Source organism: Crotalus tigris, unplaced genomic scaffold (genome assembly GCF_016545835.1).
Source record: "Crotalus tigris isolate CLP2741 ecotype Arizona unplaced genomic scaffold, ASM1654583v1 scf7180000018371.15429387391:27106975, whole genome shotgun sequence".
Taxonomy (NCBI): domain Eukaryota; kingdom Metazoa; phylum Chordata; class Lepidosauria; order Squamata; family Viperidae; genus Crotalus; species Crotalus tigris.
The window spans coordinates 18,969,622-18,986,653 of NW_024096970.1; the positions used below are offsets into that span (position 1 = coordinate 18,969,622).

Here is a 17,032-nt window from a genome sequence, read left to right on the forward strand (position 1 = left end):
GAATAGAAAATCATTCGACAAAGCGTGGAGGAGGGATAAAATGGTATGAAAATCAGCGTTCATTACTTGGGTACAAAAGGCAGAAGGAACTTGAGGTTACATTCTGGCCATTGGTTTTTTACAATATCTACATCAAGAAGATATAGAATGCTTCACATATAACAAGTCTTAATTGTTTTATTTTTTAAAGTCACTGCCATTCAGTGAAATCAGTTTATTGCACAATAGGAACAGATTTTTCCTCTGTTTCACGTATTTAAGATTACACTTGTGCGGCATGGATTTTGCATTTTTACATTTTCAGGGTTAGATGATGAATTGAAGGATTTGCCATGAAAGCAATCAAGAACACACTATCCCCTTCCTCAAATCCATGTCCCTTTGCTTTTTGCATCTCCTTCTTTTTTCCAACATGCCAGAGGGCTGCTTCAATAATGCAATTCAGCTGATTTTGTATTCTTAAAGCTTGCATGTTAACCATCCTTAGAGCCCAGCCTGTAAAATGGGTTTGTTCACTAAATTCTATGAATAGGGAAACAAGTACAGCTGGCCTATTCATAATCAACATAAAAATAGATTTAGCACTTAACATATTAAACATTATCATTTCAACTATTAACATAAATCAGTTATAGTTATGGGCCCAGTGCTGCAGCTACTGCTCTTCAGGGATATGGTCTGCAAGGGAAAGGAAATAATCTTATATTGATGGATGTTACAATAGGTTTGTAGGATGGTTAGGGATATCACAGCTTGTGCTCATTTTTCTCCCTTACAGAAAGTCATCAGAAGCTATCTCATTTTAAATCCAACTGTCTGTCAAACTCAGCATTGCCTACATTGTTGTTCATTGGCTCTTCAAGGTCAGACAAGGCTTGTCCAGCCCTTCAAATCATAGTAGGGATTGAGCCAAGGATCTTCTACATGCAGACTTTAAGTTTTTTAACTATGTATTGAACATATTCCAAGAACAAAAGCTGCTACCACAGCCAAACAGTAGTCCTCTTTCCATTCCTAATTATTAAACAACTAAACATTAAATCAAAACTAGAATTATTCACAGATTCCAAATGGATATATCAAAGTATCACCATTAGGACAGCACTTGGCCTTTAACATGACTTCCAAAATTTAAAATACAAAAGCAACAATAAGGTTATAGACATCTGGTCAAAATCATTTTAGAGAGTCTCTGTTCCTATGAATGTGGTAACAGAATGCATAACTAGTGCAGAATAATCTAGTATGTAATGGCTAAGCATGGACTAATACAATGATGCACTCCAAATACTGATCAGGCATATAAGTAAGGAAGTTTTTGGTTACAACCTTTCCTCTGCTGTGAATTCAGTCAATGACTTTATGCAAATCTCTCAATCTCAATCCCAATCCTTGTTGGTAACAATAATAATCTGTTATCTTTCGATATTGTAAGGATTATAAAATTATGTACTAAATAATGTACTTTAGTACATTATAAAATAATGTACTAAAAAGTTATGAACTTATATAGAAACGTTAAATATTGTTAGTATGTCTCGGCAGGTGTCAAGATGTGGCCAACCTTGTCTGGTCTGCAAATCTATGCAGAGTTGAGCCTTATTTATGCATGATGGGAATATTAGAGCTTGTAGACTAGACTAAAAATTTTGGGGGAAATCCTATAAAATTTTTAGAGGCAAACAGTGTAGACTTGTAGAGAAAACAAAATGTTGCCTTTCTATATTTTAGTAGTTATAGTATTAAACTGACACTACTTTCTTCTAGCACTAGCACTCATGATGTTACCTAATTTGAGTAATGAAATGTCTGAAAGAAAACAACCAAGCTCAGGGAGCAATAAAGACCCCTCATTTCAACTCTGAGCTACAAATATTCTCCCATTCTACTTTCTTCATTCTGATGCCTTCCAGGGATATTTTGGCATCTAAAAATGACATCAAACTGTATTAGGATGCGGGATCTATTTTGATCTTTAGGAGATGTATTTTGATAGTTTCTCTCTAAGCTACTCACCCAGATAACTCCCTATCTGTGCCTTGGAGCTGTGGCCATATCTGAAAGCAAGCAACAGAACTATTTCTCTATGTTGGAAGTTCATACTGGAAGTACTTATAAGGCTTTAAGTTCAAGGGTCATACCTGTGCTACCAGGTATGTACTGATTTCTGCATTTACTGAAAACAATTTTAGCTCAATGTTCATTGATGGATATGCCCTCAAATGACCTCTCCTTTTTAAGGTACAACAAGCTCATCAAGCTTAGGAAAAAAAAATAGGGACATCACTTGAAATCTAGGCAGCAGCAGTGATAGCACAACTTTGCATTTGACTAATGTAGGCCCATTTGTTATGGCTGACATTAATGCTCTATGCCATCCATCTTCAACTCTTTAAATTATTATTTTATGGCTGAAATCTTTTTCATAGTTGATAAAAATCTGCTTTTTATATTCTATGTTATTTTAAAAAATGGAGTTTTTCTTTTCATTCGTTTTAGTTTTAATATAAATGTAGTTTTTGTTGATATGTACTTGAAAAGCTCCCTGACAGAGTAACAAAGAAAGTGAACACAGCAGCCCTGTCCTACCTGCTTTAAACTTCCATTCTCATCTTCATTATCTTGAGGAGTTAAATTAAAAGGCCAGCCTTTCTAGGACTTCCAGCCCAAAGAAAGGATCATCAGTAAAAAAAAAAAAAAAAAAAAAAAAACCCACGTGGAATAACAGGATGGATACAGATCTCAAAGATTCATAAGTCAGTCTTCCCAGATATTTTAGTCTATAACTTTCATCATCCCTGTTCATACTCTTCCTTTGTACCCTGAAAGTCAACTGATTTCAAGAGAGGACTCAGGGCATTCATGAGCATCTGTGGTGCTTTCATCAGCATTATAGCTTCAAACTACAAGCTCTACTCCTTTCATAGAAGTGTGTGACACATCTACAAAACACAACATTGCAACACCAAAGTACCGCTTTCATCATTCTGCTCCCTTTGTATATGCCCCCAAGGACATTTTTTTCTGCAACTAATATGGGGATCACCAAATACTGCATGTTGGATTTCACTACCATAATCCCCTGCATACCACATTCAAGGCTATTGCAGTAAATGTTGTTTATATTTATAGAAGGAGCATTTGTGACATCACATTGCAGGACTGCTTTCTATTCTTCCCCCAGAACTCAATAATGCAGAAAAAAGAGTGATTGATTGATTGATTAGTTGATTCATTTATTTTCCATATTTTTATCCTTCCACTATCCAGAGACTTCAGCAGCTTACATGGTGTAAAAAATAATAAATATACACAGTACAGCAACTATAAAAACTATAAAACAACATTACCCAAACTGAAAACTACAAGCAATAAAAATAGAAAATGAAGATGGTAGGATAAATCTAAGAAAAGATTCTCAGAACAACTTCATCTTTAAAGTTTCAAGAATAACAATAAGGAGGGGGCTAGCGTGATTCCAATCACACCTGGATAACTTCCAGGCATTGGGAAATTAATGACATTCCCTCACAGTTCTGTATGAGTCCATACTGATGATACTACACCCTGAACCATCAGATGGTGTCTCCCAATGGCTTGTTATAACTATTACAGAGCAGTTGAGACATGATCAACCCCACATACCAGGGACCATGGAGCTGTTCTCCCCTCCCCCAGCATCACAGATTGGAATTGACTACTGAGGAAGATGTGGAACTATTGGAGAACAGCACCTCCTATCCCCAGATTCTGCATACAGCCCAATAAGATATGGAAGTTGATGGTAACAAAAGATACTGAGAGGTCCAGGAAAACCCCATCTAGGTCTCAACAAAGGTTACCTAAGAGACCAATGCTGTCCCCATCACAAACTAAAGCCTAAATCTTGACTAAAAAAGCTCCAGAGAATCCACTTCCTTTAAGGTGCTAAAAGTTGATCCACCAGCAGCAATTCAACAATTGTTCCATCAAAGGGAGACCATCCAATAAGTTAAATTCATTGTAACTGGGCTCGTTCCAAATTAGCTCCATTGCTCCCAAATGTTATACTTGTCTTCATCCTTTGGCTTGAACTGGGAATTAGACTACACTAAGGAGAATCCTTCAAGATTGTCAATCTTTGATAGTTTAAAACCATACACTAGACATGCAGAAATGTTAGTTTCATCTCCAACTTAAGAAAGAACAATAAAACTTTTATCTTTTGAAGCATCCAATCAATATATAAAATATTTTGTTAAATTAATATTGCTTTCAGATTATATGAAATACATTACAATTCTCTATCTAATTTTAGTTTATATTATCCATATTTTTGTAATAAAAATTAATTTAAATATTGATAATCCTGAATTCTTGATTTAGCTCTTAAAAATCCCTTTTCTGTTGATTCAAAGTTAGAAGAGTTTTGGAGGCACCCCAGGCATCTCAACCAAATATAACATGCACTTTAACATTTTTGCCAGTTTCTGGTAAATTATATTCATTTTGTAATGCTTCAAAAGTTTTTACATTTACATTTTATATTTACTTCCACCATAAGGATTATTTCAACTGTCAAGGTAAGTGCTTAAATATTATTCTATGAAGTAAGGAAGAAAGTGTTATAGTTCACATTCCTATTACTTGCTGATAAGAATTTGTTGTTATTTGATTGTTTTAAGAACTACCCCTACTCAATGCTTCATTGCACTTACTTTTATCTGATTTTTTTCTTAATGCTATAATAATTTTTTGTGGATGCAGACTTACACTTGTTTGGTTCCATTGAATATAGTGGGTCCTACTTATTAGTAAATATGCATATACTGACACTATACGTATTCCTACTCTATTCACCAAATCAACCGGGTAAATTGTCTAATATCTTACTACACAGAATATTGCAGAATCTGGTAAATCACTGTTTAATATAAATAAGCAACTTCTTCTGTTGTGCTGTGTGAGATATGAGTTATTCTGCAGAGGTCACAAGTATCCTTATGAAAATATTGTTTTAAAATAGTATAGAATCTTCCTACCACTTAAAAACTCTTTTTAATACTTATGTAGCATATTAGTTCCAACATTTAAATAAAATGCTGATATTTTCAAATTTCAACATATGTACAAAATTGTCAGGTTCAGTTCATAAATAAAATAAATAAAATTGACTAAAAATTGCTTTGGATATCTACATTCAGATTACAAGAGGAGATTTGTAATATGTTTCCTTCACATATTTCCAGATAAAACATGGAAAGCAAAATGCAACTGAGAGCATTTCTGATAAACGTGCTTGTCATTAAGTGAGTTCTAAAAATAAATTGATTCATGCTGGCATGCATATTATTAAATACTATGTCAATTAAAAAAGACAGGAAAGATAAAAACAGGAAATGTGTATAATCTATATAATTTCTGTTGCTCTAAATAAAAAAGCAGTAGAGTAGAAAACATACATATACAAATATCTGCAGACTCTCACCCACTTTGAGCTAAATTTAAGCAACAGAAGCTATTGTGATTATAAGGGAAATAGTTTAAACCCCTACTTATTAATTCAATTAATATTAACTTAATGTTTTTGGTGTACAGCTTCCAGGACATTTATATCCTATATATGCATGCAAGGGGGTCATATATGGACATTTGAGGGGCGATCTCCAGAATGGTTTCATTTGGAGTTGGCAACCTTTTGGGGTTACAAGATGGGGAAACTTGGCACTGCACAGAATTTTCCTTGGGGGTTGGTAATCTTGTATTCAAGATCATCTGTATTAATTAATTAAAATTAAGATTAATTTTGTTTTAAACCAAAAACCAGCAATTTAGTACACAGTATTTTTATATTTTTGACAATACCTGTCAGATTATAGGTTATTGTTATTATGGATATCATACATTATATACATTTTAACCTTAAATAACTCCATTTTATATTCCAACTTAATATTTTTTCTAAAAAAAATAAAGCAAAAGAAATCTTTCCCCATATCTTATCTGTTATTTATAAACAAATCTTTAAATTTTGTCATTCAGCACTATTTTTTTAAAAAAAAAAAAGTTTCATTAATAACTACCACAAACTACAACATCTATATTTTAACCCTGGTCACTTTATATTATTTTTAAACAACTTGATCTTTCATTCCTTCCAATAAGGTTCCAGAAGTAGATTTCTTATCATTTTCTCTTTGTCTCAGGAACTTCTTCACTGGTTAAGAAAGAAAATGGACAAACCCAGTCTCCAACTGAAGGTGTCGAACCACAGTTTCGGCAAGATAATTTTAACTCCAGCTCCCAAGTCCTAAAACCTGCCAGACCTCACTAGCCCATTTGCGCATGTGCATGCGGCCCGCGCAGGTACACATTTCCCTGCTGCTCTCTTTCCTTCTGGGCCACCAAGCCGGAAAGGTTGGGGAACTCTGCTCTAGATGAATTTCACACCAACTCCCATTATCCCCCAACTAGAATATTATACCTATTCATGCTTTATTGAATTGGGTGGAGAGAATCTTTGATAAGAATGAAGATTTGCATTCACATCAAAATCAGGAACTGGTTTTTTTATGAATAAAATTTTGAGCCAAAAAGTTGCTCCTTAATATCTACTCCTATATTTGTATAAAAGTTTGCTCATTTTGAAAAGCATCCCTAATCTGGCTTCTCTATCTAACTCTAGTCTAGAGGAAGGGCTTACTCTGAATGTTGAGATTTATTGTTGAACTTATGGCTTTATTTTTGTTATACCTTATGGTGCTATTGTCATGATGATGATGAGCCAGTATGGTCTAGTGGTTAAAGCACCAGGCATTCAGTCTTTGATATTCCCACCTAGAAACACTTCAGCTTTCCAGCAAAAAAATATATTCTATTTGTAGGTGTTAAAAACACTGGAAATAAAATCAAAACTCTAGGAGATACAGCCAGTTATTTTCAGGGAACTGAGTCCATCAACAATGGCAAATTTAATATCATGTGCCAAGCAGGTATTCAAACTATATTTCTGAAATAATTTATGATCCAGACTATCCCCCCCAAAAAACTATCATTGACGAGTATTGAAATATTTTATGATCCAGATTATTGATTATTAAAAAAAAACATTATTGAGGTGTATTCAATGATCAACTGATAGGAAATACTCTGTATTTCATCTTCCAAACAAAATCTGTCAGAGAAATACCAAAGTCATCTCAGCTTATAACAATTCAGAACCATAATCCATCTCCTTTTTGCCTTGCCTCTTTTTGCTTATTCATTCTTTCCCATTTATTTTCTTCCTGATCTTTTATTGTTTTCTTTCCATCTCTTTAAAACTAAATGTCTACCTGGCACTTACCATGAGAGCGAAGGAATGCTAAGAAGAAATTATGTGGCTGAGAAGAGATTCAGGCTTCCTCACTGGGAATTAATGAGGCATGGAGGGCTCTTTTTGGTTCTTGAAATGCTGAAAAAGACTGGGATAGCTCACTGGCAGCTGAAAATGTATTCATCCCAGAAGAAAAAGGTCCCTGTCACAAAAATTATGTTCAGTCAAAGGCCTATGAGCAGAGCCAAACAGCTAAATAAATGCTGCATGCTTTCTTTATGCACAGCATAGGTTAAGATGGAAGTCATTTAGGGGGGTAGCCAGAATAATATAAGTTGTGTGTAGACACCATATTTATCCATGATTCACTTATCCATGGCCAACTCTGGGCAGCTTACAGGTTTACACAAATAACTTAATTTCTTGAGTTGTACGACAACTAAACCAGAAACTAACTACATAGGCTAAGTTTGCCCAGCATTAGGGCTAGAACATGGTTGACTTATATGAGAGTTATATATTATGAGATATAGCCACTCAATGAAGTTTCATTTGTATGACAGAGATTCATTGCATGAATTCAGTGCACACAAATGTCTTCTAATCGCCATCGAAATTGTATTCCTCCAAATATACAAAACACCTCCAAGTTTGGGCACTTTCTCTGGTTCTCTTTAGTTATTCCTGCTGCCAGTTTATGTACAACCTTTCCTAAACTGTATTAAAGACTTGGAATATGACCATCAGTGAAGAAAGAGGAAGCAAAGAGAGCCTGAAAGTCAATGTAATTCCCAATTCCAAAGAGTTAACAATGACACAGCTTTTTTTATACCAAATAGCCTCAGTGTGAAAGGCAGCAACGATTTATGTTGTTATTACAGAGATTTATTTATTTTTCACTTAGGGGTTAATTAAGGAGCGTGCAAATGTAAAGGGCTGACAGTGCTTATCTGGAAATGGTAAAATGCAGTGAGAAGCAGTACAAACTGCCCATGAACAGCTTTCTTTCAACAACCTTTCTGCTGCTTTTAGCTAAAGCTGCTCTTCAAAGGGAAGAAAGCTCTATGGCTCTGTCATAGATAATATGTGTTGCCCGACTGCTGCTCCCATGTTTTATGAGTCTACAGTTTCATTTGTATTTGCTATTTTCTGATGGGGTGCAGAGTTCGATAGGAGTCATTTGACAAAACTGAGATCAGATGAGGCCTGTGCAGAAGATGGCAACCAATTTGATCAGGGTCTAGAACACTTTCTCTGGAAAAAGAACTAGAACTTTGGGGAGTTTAATTTAGAATTGAGACTGGGACATGACTGAGGTGTATAAAATCATGCATGCTTAGAACACGTAGATATGGAAAAGTTTTTCTATCTCTGGAAATAGGTTTAGAAGAGGCAGCAGAAAGAAATTCTTCACACAATATATAATTAATCTGTGGGACTTGTTACCACAAGGTGTAGTGATATCCACTTACTTCATGACTGAAACAGGGATTAGTTTCTGGAGGGCAGGCTTATTGAGGACTATTGGGCTTGAAGACCCAATGTTACCTCTTGGTTACAGACAACATAATACTATTTGCAAGGAAACAGTGATGGGAGACTGTTGATCATTTAAGAAACAAAAATTTGGACTATGATAAGTTTGGCCAGAACCAACAGAGCTATTTCTATGATCTTCTGCTTATAAGTTCTAAGTCAAGGGTACAAAAAGTGAAAGAACTTTCCAAAAAGATGAATTTCTCTCAGCAGAAGAACTTTCCAAACATTGAAAGTCAGGAATCTGAATTGACAGTGATTGAGCAAAACAGGCATGCTTGTCAAATGTCCAAATGTCTATGAGAAATCTGTCTTAAATTTTATGAGCTGCTAGATATGAAAATCACTTCAGCCAAAGTGTTTTCCTTAGTGAATATTTTGGAGACCTGTTCTGTCTGCACTATATTAATTTATTTATTTACTACATTTGTGAAGACCGTCTAATTCAAAAAAGAATCTGTGCAGTTTATACAATATCATACACATAAGTATAACACAATTAAAAATATAACAAAACATAACTGCCTGGACAACAATAACATTAACAAAAAAAAATGACAGGAGCTCCACGTGCACCTTAACCCCAGGCCTGAGATCAAAACCATGTATTAAAGGACTTCTAGAACACTTGGAAAGGGGAGATAATATGGTCATGATGATGATATGATAGGAGTAATAAACGTGTCTCTGAATCCTGCTTTGTTGCAACTATGTCCCTTTCTAATGTAGTTGCTTCTGGGATTCGACTTACTCTCAGTCAGAGACTTAACTGCAGCAAAAAAAACCCAAAAACATGGCAGCTCAGTGTTAAAGGGCCACAAGCCATTCTGTGCTAATTAGGCAGAAGGCCTGCCATGATTAGCCAGGCCAGAACATTTTTACTGCATTGCAGTGTGTCAGATTGTTTTGCCTACCTTTTGTATATCTCCTAATGATCCTCCTATGCCTCTATATCTTAGCACTCCTGGGTTGTTTTTTTATTCTGTCATTATTACTTAAAATAACTCAAGGTACCAAAGAAATCTAATACTCCTTCTTCCTCTTATTTTCCCCACCACCACAATCCTGTGAGATGAGTTAGGCTGAGAGAGAATGATTGACCCAAAGTCATCCAGCCAGCTTTCAGGTCTAAGATGGGAGTAGAAGTCACAGTGCCCTGGTTTTTAGATCAGCACTTTAACCATTAGACCTCACTTGTCCCACAACTGCATTAGGCAAATTCTTTAGCATATGAACTAGGCTTGGCATTCAATTCACTGTGAGACAGTTTTAAAATTGCTGCCAATCAGATCACTTCTTTGGATTTAACTTAAGGACACAATGTGACCCCAAATTGGCATCAGTCTTATCAGGTAATTAGATTCCTGACAGATCTTTCCTTTTTTGTTCTATTTATGCCACTCATCTACTCTACATTCCAGATTCAGCAATTCGCTCCTGGATTCTTTTGAACTAACTGGACTCTTATAATAAAGACTTTAATAGCACTGTTTGCAGTAAATACTGTCGGTCTTGAACAGAAAACTCCTACAGCTAGCCTTAATAAGACATGTCACCCTGACCTCCTGAATTGAATGTTAGGGGAGGGGGGCGGAACCCACTAAATTAATATATACAAAATAATGCAGTCAGTTTATCCTGTCACTGACAATTGTGCAAGCTTTAACAGATTTTCTGTGACAATCACCCACTGAACATGATACAAAGCAATCAAAACAGACAAGAGAACTAGAAAAAAGAGCCAGCTTTTTAAAAGACCCAATAGTTCATTTTGTGCACTGCAAAAAAATAAGAGAAAACACACACACACACACACACAAACACACACACACCAATATGGGAGTATTTCTGTAGCAGAAGTACTATTTTGTGTTGAGGAAAGCACTTGTAACCTGCAGGGAGTGAAAAGAAGCAGAAAATGTATAACTGTTATGTATATAACTGTGTCTTTTTAATAGAAAACCACTAAGCAGGCCCCTAAGACTAATCAAACTACATTCTGCTGTCTTGCTTGAATGACAGCCAAGAAAGGCCAATTGCCTGACGTACCCCTTTGCCTAGGTCCTCCTGGATCACTTGCTCGATTTCCTGCCTGCTGCTCTGAGGAGCTTGGCTGTGCAAAATCTTGAGGGTGCGGGTGTATTCCTCAGGCAAGAGGTAATCAAGAGCCCCCAGATGCTGTCCTACTTTGATGAAGGTGCCTCGGTTGGCACAGCATAAATCTCGGAGACGTTCTGCAGAACGCAGATGCACCTGCAAAGAGAAAAGAAGGGGGGGGGGACTCTGAAACTTTGCTTAAAACCTTTTCTCCAAATTGTATACTGCATCCTTCCATATATCCTCTTCCAAGTCTTTGAGATATAATGGTAATCAGGAAGCTTCCTGAATTGGATGATTAAGATAAAAAGCATATTTCAGAAAAAAAAACAGGCCTCTCCCCTACTAAAAGAACCGTAGGTCAATGTCCTTGTTTGCAATGCCTCCACTGCACCTGCATTATCCCCAAAAACCTATCCGTAGGAGCTGACACCTACAGCATGTACAGACTTTTAAATGTTTGGTTAGAGTATTTCCAGTCCCCCTGACATATTCCTTAAGGGTATTCAAAAATATGCAGCAAAAAGAAGTGGACACAAGCCCTGCCCCTCAACACCTGATGCTTAACAGCTGTTCAATTTCTGCTTGGATCCTCCATTTTACAAGCCTCTGTGAGCTTTCTTGGTATGGGCTGAGCCATGGCATGCTAAAGGGCAAGGACACCACCAGGACTCCCTCAGAACAAATAGTATGCTCTCATCATGAAAAACCCCAGCCACATGTAGTATGACGTTAGGAGGACAAAAGACTCTGTTTTATATATTTAACTCCTTGCCTGGACTGTTCATCCCTTTCCTCTCTGAATAGCAGAGATGCAAAAGGGGGAGAGAGAAAAAGAATCACACCCCCCCCCCCCAAAAAATGGAATGGAAAAGGTGCAGATGGAAGTAGAAAAAGGAAGGGATGGAGTCAGAGCAGCTGGGCAGTTTGTCACAGTACAAGGAGTTCAACTCATTACAGGGAAACAGTTTTTATGCAGCTTGGATAATTGTCCTCGACACTGTCTCCAGCAGAGGAGAAGGGAGGGCGTGCAATCAGCAGCAGCCAAAATAGGGGAGGTCTATCTATAGCTTTCCAGAGTTAACCTGTATTCTAGGGGAAAAGAAAGACAAGATGGGTATATTTGAGAAGAAAAGAGGCCATCTTAGTCCCAATTCTTTATATTCTTAATAGCTCATGTTAATAAGCAAAAATATATTCCCTGTAGCTCTACAAAATATGCACAAAGGCGAGGCTGCTGGGAACACACTGTACATGCCTATACACATTTAAATATGCTAATTTGTTCCCTAAAAATGCTGGCTCAAAAACATTTTTGATAGCCGTTTATTAGGAGGCATCAAGAAAATCACAACCCGCATCATTGCAAAGATATAGTAAAGTACTATCAGCCAACAAGTTTATCTACCGGTAACTAGAGATAAATGAGTACAACAACCCCATATGTATCCTAGATTGAACAATAATGTTTAGCAATGTGTTTAGAAGAGGCACATTGATTTCTTGAATGCTGAGACAGAAGGAGAAGCCACAGAACACACTTCAGGTATTATTTCAAAAGACGGTGTGTGGAAATGTTCTTTGATCCCTAAAGGTCGCCGCGTTTGCAAGTGGTGGCTGTAAAAACCAAAATGTGTGCACAATTACAGGTAGTGCCCAGGGGCTTGACAGTGCACCAATTGTGAACTGTTCCTGATTTCAGCAATGGTTATTCACACCACCACACTTCTCATGCACTCAGTTGGTGCAAACAGTGACACCTGGCATGTTCAGAATGCAAGGGACAGGCATCATATATTGCCTATATTGAAAGATCACACTGGCTGCCATTTGCTTATTGGTCACAGTTTAAAATGCTTCTGTTGACTTTTGAAATCTTAAATGGCTTAGAGCCCAATTATCTAAGGCAGAGTTCCCCACCCTTTTGGGCACCAGGGATGATTCCATGGAGAAAGGTTTTTCCGCGGATCGGAGAGTGCGTGGTGGTGTGTGCTGCCTGCATCCCACTGATGGGGCTTTGTTTGTTTGTGTGGACCGGTTGCTGGCATTACATGGACTGGTACTGGTCCATGGACCAGGGGTTGGGGACCCCTGACCTAAGGAACTGCTTTTACCACTACAAAGCTCTCTAATTCCTCAGATCAGCAGAGATCTTTATCAAGACACATCTCTGCCAGATGGCCTACTACTTGGATAGACAGAGGGAATCTTCCCTTGTATATCTCCCAAGCTATAGAATATCTCCCTAAGAAAGTACAGTAACTTGAATTAAGGTTCAACACATGCCAAATAAAATGCACAAAATACCGCAAGTGAATGGGTGTCCTTGTTGAAAATTACCATGAAGATTATTTCAAGGTTGCATGATTTTCCTTGGTATGGCTTACGCTACTTTCAGAGGGAAAAATCCTATAGCTCTTCAAAGGCTGAACTAAGCAGAACAAACTGTAAAAGAATGGAACTGTACAATTAAGCCTATTATAACACTGGAAGTATGGAAAAAAACAAACATATTAAAGAAGTCAACTGTAAGAAGTTACTGAATAAGGAAAAAAATCCAAATATAGTAGTTGTTAAGGGCTTGAACGGATAGCATCATCATCATCAAAACTTATAGAATTTTTGTTTGGATGGATGATTTGTAAACTCTTTATGTAATGAAGTACAAAGTATATTACCATGCAGTGGATGCACTAATATTGCTAATGGAACATACAGAGGATCACGTAGGCATCATAGTTAGAGATGAATCATCATGAACTCAACACAGAAGTTGAATAGTTATTACATCATTTAACTGATGTTCCTAGGAAAAGAGATCAGGTTAACAAAGATTATTTAATTAGTTGTTTGTTTGTTTGTTTGTTTAATATAACGCCCATTTTGCTGTTTGCGGTGACATTATATTTGCAGTACAGTAGAAAGTCTGTTATAAAGTTAGGTGAAAAGAATTAGAAAATATCATTAAAAAACAGAACTCAACCTTGCAGTCCCAAGAACATTCATAAGCTTATTGCAGCAGCTCTGTGGGGACAGAAGCAGTCCCTGGTCATTCTCCAATAGGAGCCTCTATTCTGGACCTTGCAGCTTGTCCCATGCATCCTAGGTAGATGCGTTTCTCTGAGTCCAAAGAACAGGCTTGGGATTCATCCAATGAAAAAAGAGAGTTGCCCTCCACAATTTTCACTCTTCAGAGCTGAGCCCTTTTTATAAGGAACTACAGACTATAAACCAAACTGATTATTTCAAAATCCTGAAACAGGATTTGTGACAGTAAGCTACTGGAAGAATTTCCATTAACTATTAGTTTTCTCAGTTAAAAGTAAACCACCCAATATTATATGTATTATGGCAACCCAGCTTCCCTTTGTAATGTGATTTCTTTTAGCCAAGCATGCGATTTGAATTTATTTATTTATTCAATGTCTAAGCTGCCCATCTCTCCTGGAGGCGGCTCTAGGCATCTAACAATCATTAAAAACCAATAAAAAGTTAAAATATTGAAGTCGTAAATAGTAACATCGAAATAATTTAAAATTGACAAAGATCCGGTGGAAGGAAACAAGATGCACCTGAGAGGGAGGTGGGATTTTATTTTGGTCTGTTTGGTCACCTTCAGAATGATGCACCCCCTATTGGGACCCCAGATCATTTGGCAGAGCCAGGTCTTCACCCTTTCAAAGGCCAAAAGGATGGGTGTCAATCTTACCTTGTTCCAAAGTGCAGGAATCACAGCAGAAAAGGCTCTTCTCCTAGACCATGGCTACCTAAATTTTATGATTGAGAGGGTTCTCCATCCACCAGTTCCAAACATTGGGGGGATCTTTCCCTTTAACAGCCTGCCCTTTGGCTCTCATAGAAACCCATGCCTGTCACCACCTTTATGCATTGTCCCACCCTCAGTCTCCAGAGGTGATCTTTCCCCTCCCACCCTGACAGAGCAAAGAGCTTTGCCATCCCCCTCCAGCCACTCTCATTCATTCCTCCAGACATCCTTGGGAGACAGATGAGGAAGGGAACCCCCAGAGTACTTTAGCTCAAGGTTTCAGCACCAACATGGCTCCTACCTCTCCACTCCCCCCCAATATGCACAGTATCCTCCCTGCTAAGCTGGTCCTTCTCGTTGCCCCACTGCAGGAGGGCCGACTCATCCAACCCCTCCATTTGACTCTCACTCTGGATGGAGGACCCTAAGCATCCACCACTGGCCAGTAACCACTCCCAGGCTCTCAATCAAGGAGTGGGCTTCTTTCGGTATTTCATTAGCCCAAATTTAGGATTAAAATATTGTGAGAACTTGCAATTATTAGGAAGAGGAGCGGTGAACACAGAGAGGTAAGAGACAAAATTGCTTTAGGTAGTGATCTTAAATAAATATGGGGGGGAGGCAAGAACTCTTGTTCTCCAAAAGACATCAGTCTTTCGCAGCAAAAACAGCAGTTATAATGCTACTTAAATACCTATTCTTCTCATAGAAAAAAATAAGACAGATTCATTCCTTCTGTTCCTCCCTCAGGGAATATAATTCTGAATCTCTCCTCGCTTTATACACACTTTATACACATGAAACCTCATCATGTTTTCCTCCTGCCTGAAGCTCAGTCTGCTGATCTGAATTCTAAATGGGGGGGGGAGATAAATGAGGAATTACTCTCCCCACACAACTTCCTCTGTGCAGGTTGATTTAGTCTAAGACAGTGTTTCTCAGCCTTGACAATTTTAAGGCATGTGACTTCAACTCCCAGAATTCCACAGCCAGCATTGCTAGCTGTGGAATTCTGGGAGTTGAAGTCCACATGCCTTAAAATTGTCAAGGTTGAGAAACACTGGTCTAAGAGAATGAAATGCCCAGATTACTCTGCACAGATGCATTTGTCTCTATCCCAATCCAATTGTGCCAACCCCACTCTTGGAAGGCTAGCGAGAACACAATTCAACAGAGGAAGAATGCTTACAGAAATAATTTTCCCTTCTCTCTCCATCACTATCATCATAGCCCTAGCCTACAAAGAAGCACAGGCTGGAAATATTTACCTATGGAAAATGCTTGTTAGGAAAAGAAGTCCCATTAGATATATTGCCAGCATTAGTGAATACTATACAACTGAGGAACAAGCTGAGAGGAGCAGATCTCAGAAGCTGAGCACACAATAGGCTATGGTCCCAAGTCATAGGCTAGAAGTATCTACATTTTAAAGAAATTCCAGCTCTTTATGCAAATGGATAAACAGCATTCACTTAGATCAGGAGTAGGCAAGTTGAGGCATTCCAGATGATGCTGAATTACTACTTCTAGCCAATATGGTCAGTGATAAGGGATTTTAGGAGTTGTATTTCAGCAACATCTGGAATGCTGCCAACTGTTTATCCCAACCTAGACAAAATGAACTTCCCTCTTGTCTGTACTGACTCTTAAGTTTCTTCATCTGAGCAGGTCAGATTGAAGCTAACTGATTTTAACTTTCAGAGTCGCAAAATACCCTAAGAATGTCATGCCATCTGCTATAAATAATATCAACAATCATCCACCTATTAGCCCTTTATCACAGCCATCTAGGTAAAACAAGTCCAGAAATGTAAGTAAATTTAAATTTAAAATTTAAGTTCATATATTCAGAATCCCAACCACCAAGTGTTTAAGGTCAATGTGGTAAATATCATTTTCATTTTGTGTCAGCCTGTCCAGTGGCAAATTTTCTTCTGGTCTAGCAAAGTATTACAAACTTAAGATGCAGTGGAACAAAACATGCTGTTACATTAAAATTTGAAGGATTGCCTACAGCAAGAATTAATGTTTGTGTAGTAATTCACGAGGATTTATAATAATGTGATGCAGGTAGATCACTTTTAGACATGAGGAAAATCCTTCCCCCCACCCAAAGTGATTTTGCAAACTTTTACATCAGATTTCCAACATGAACCTAAATTGAAAATATCACAAAGACCAGAGGAGATAATATTCGGGGATGCAATGGCCACTTACCTGCATCAAAAGCTTTAAAAAAGCCTCTAGTCATTTTGGCCTATGCCCTATACCTTCTTCCATTGTAGCTTGATATATACACAGCTTGTGCCACATATCATCATCATTTGCCTGAAATGGTA

The 17,032-nt window shown here is 37.5% G+C and overlaps 1 protein-coding gene across 4 annotated transcripts in view; it reads right to left on the reverse strand.

The window, feature by feature from the left end:
• The window catches only part of ADCK1 (aarF domain containing kinase 1), a 116,820-nt gene that overhangs the window by 40,218 nt on the left and 59,570 nt on the right, over positions 1-17,032 (reverse strand). For 3 of the 4 annotated variants that reach the window (XM_039351600.1, XM_039351598.1, XM_039351599.1), the window contains exon 4: positions 10,880-11,083. The exons of the other annotated variant lie outside the window; for it this stretch is intronic. In XM_039351600.1, the coding sequence (XP_039207534.1) occupies positions 10,880-11,083 (204 nt within the window). The remainder of the gene's footprint in view (positions 1-10,879; positions 11,084-17,032) is intronic. 4 annotated transcript variants of the gene reach the window in all.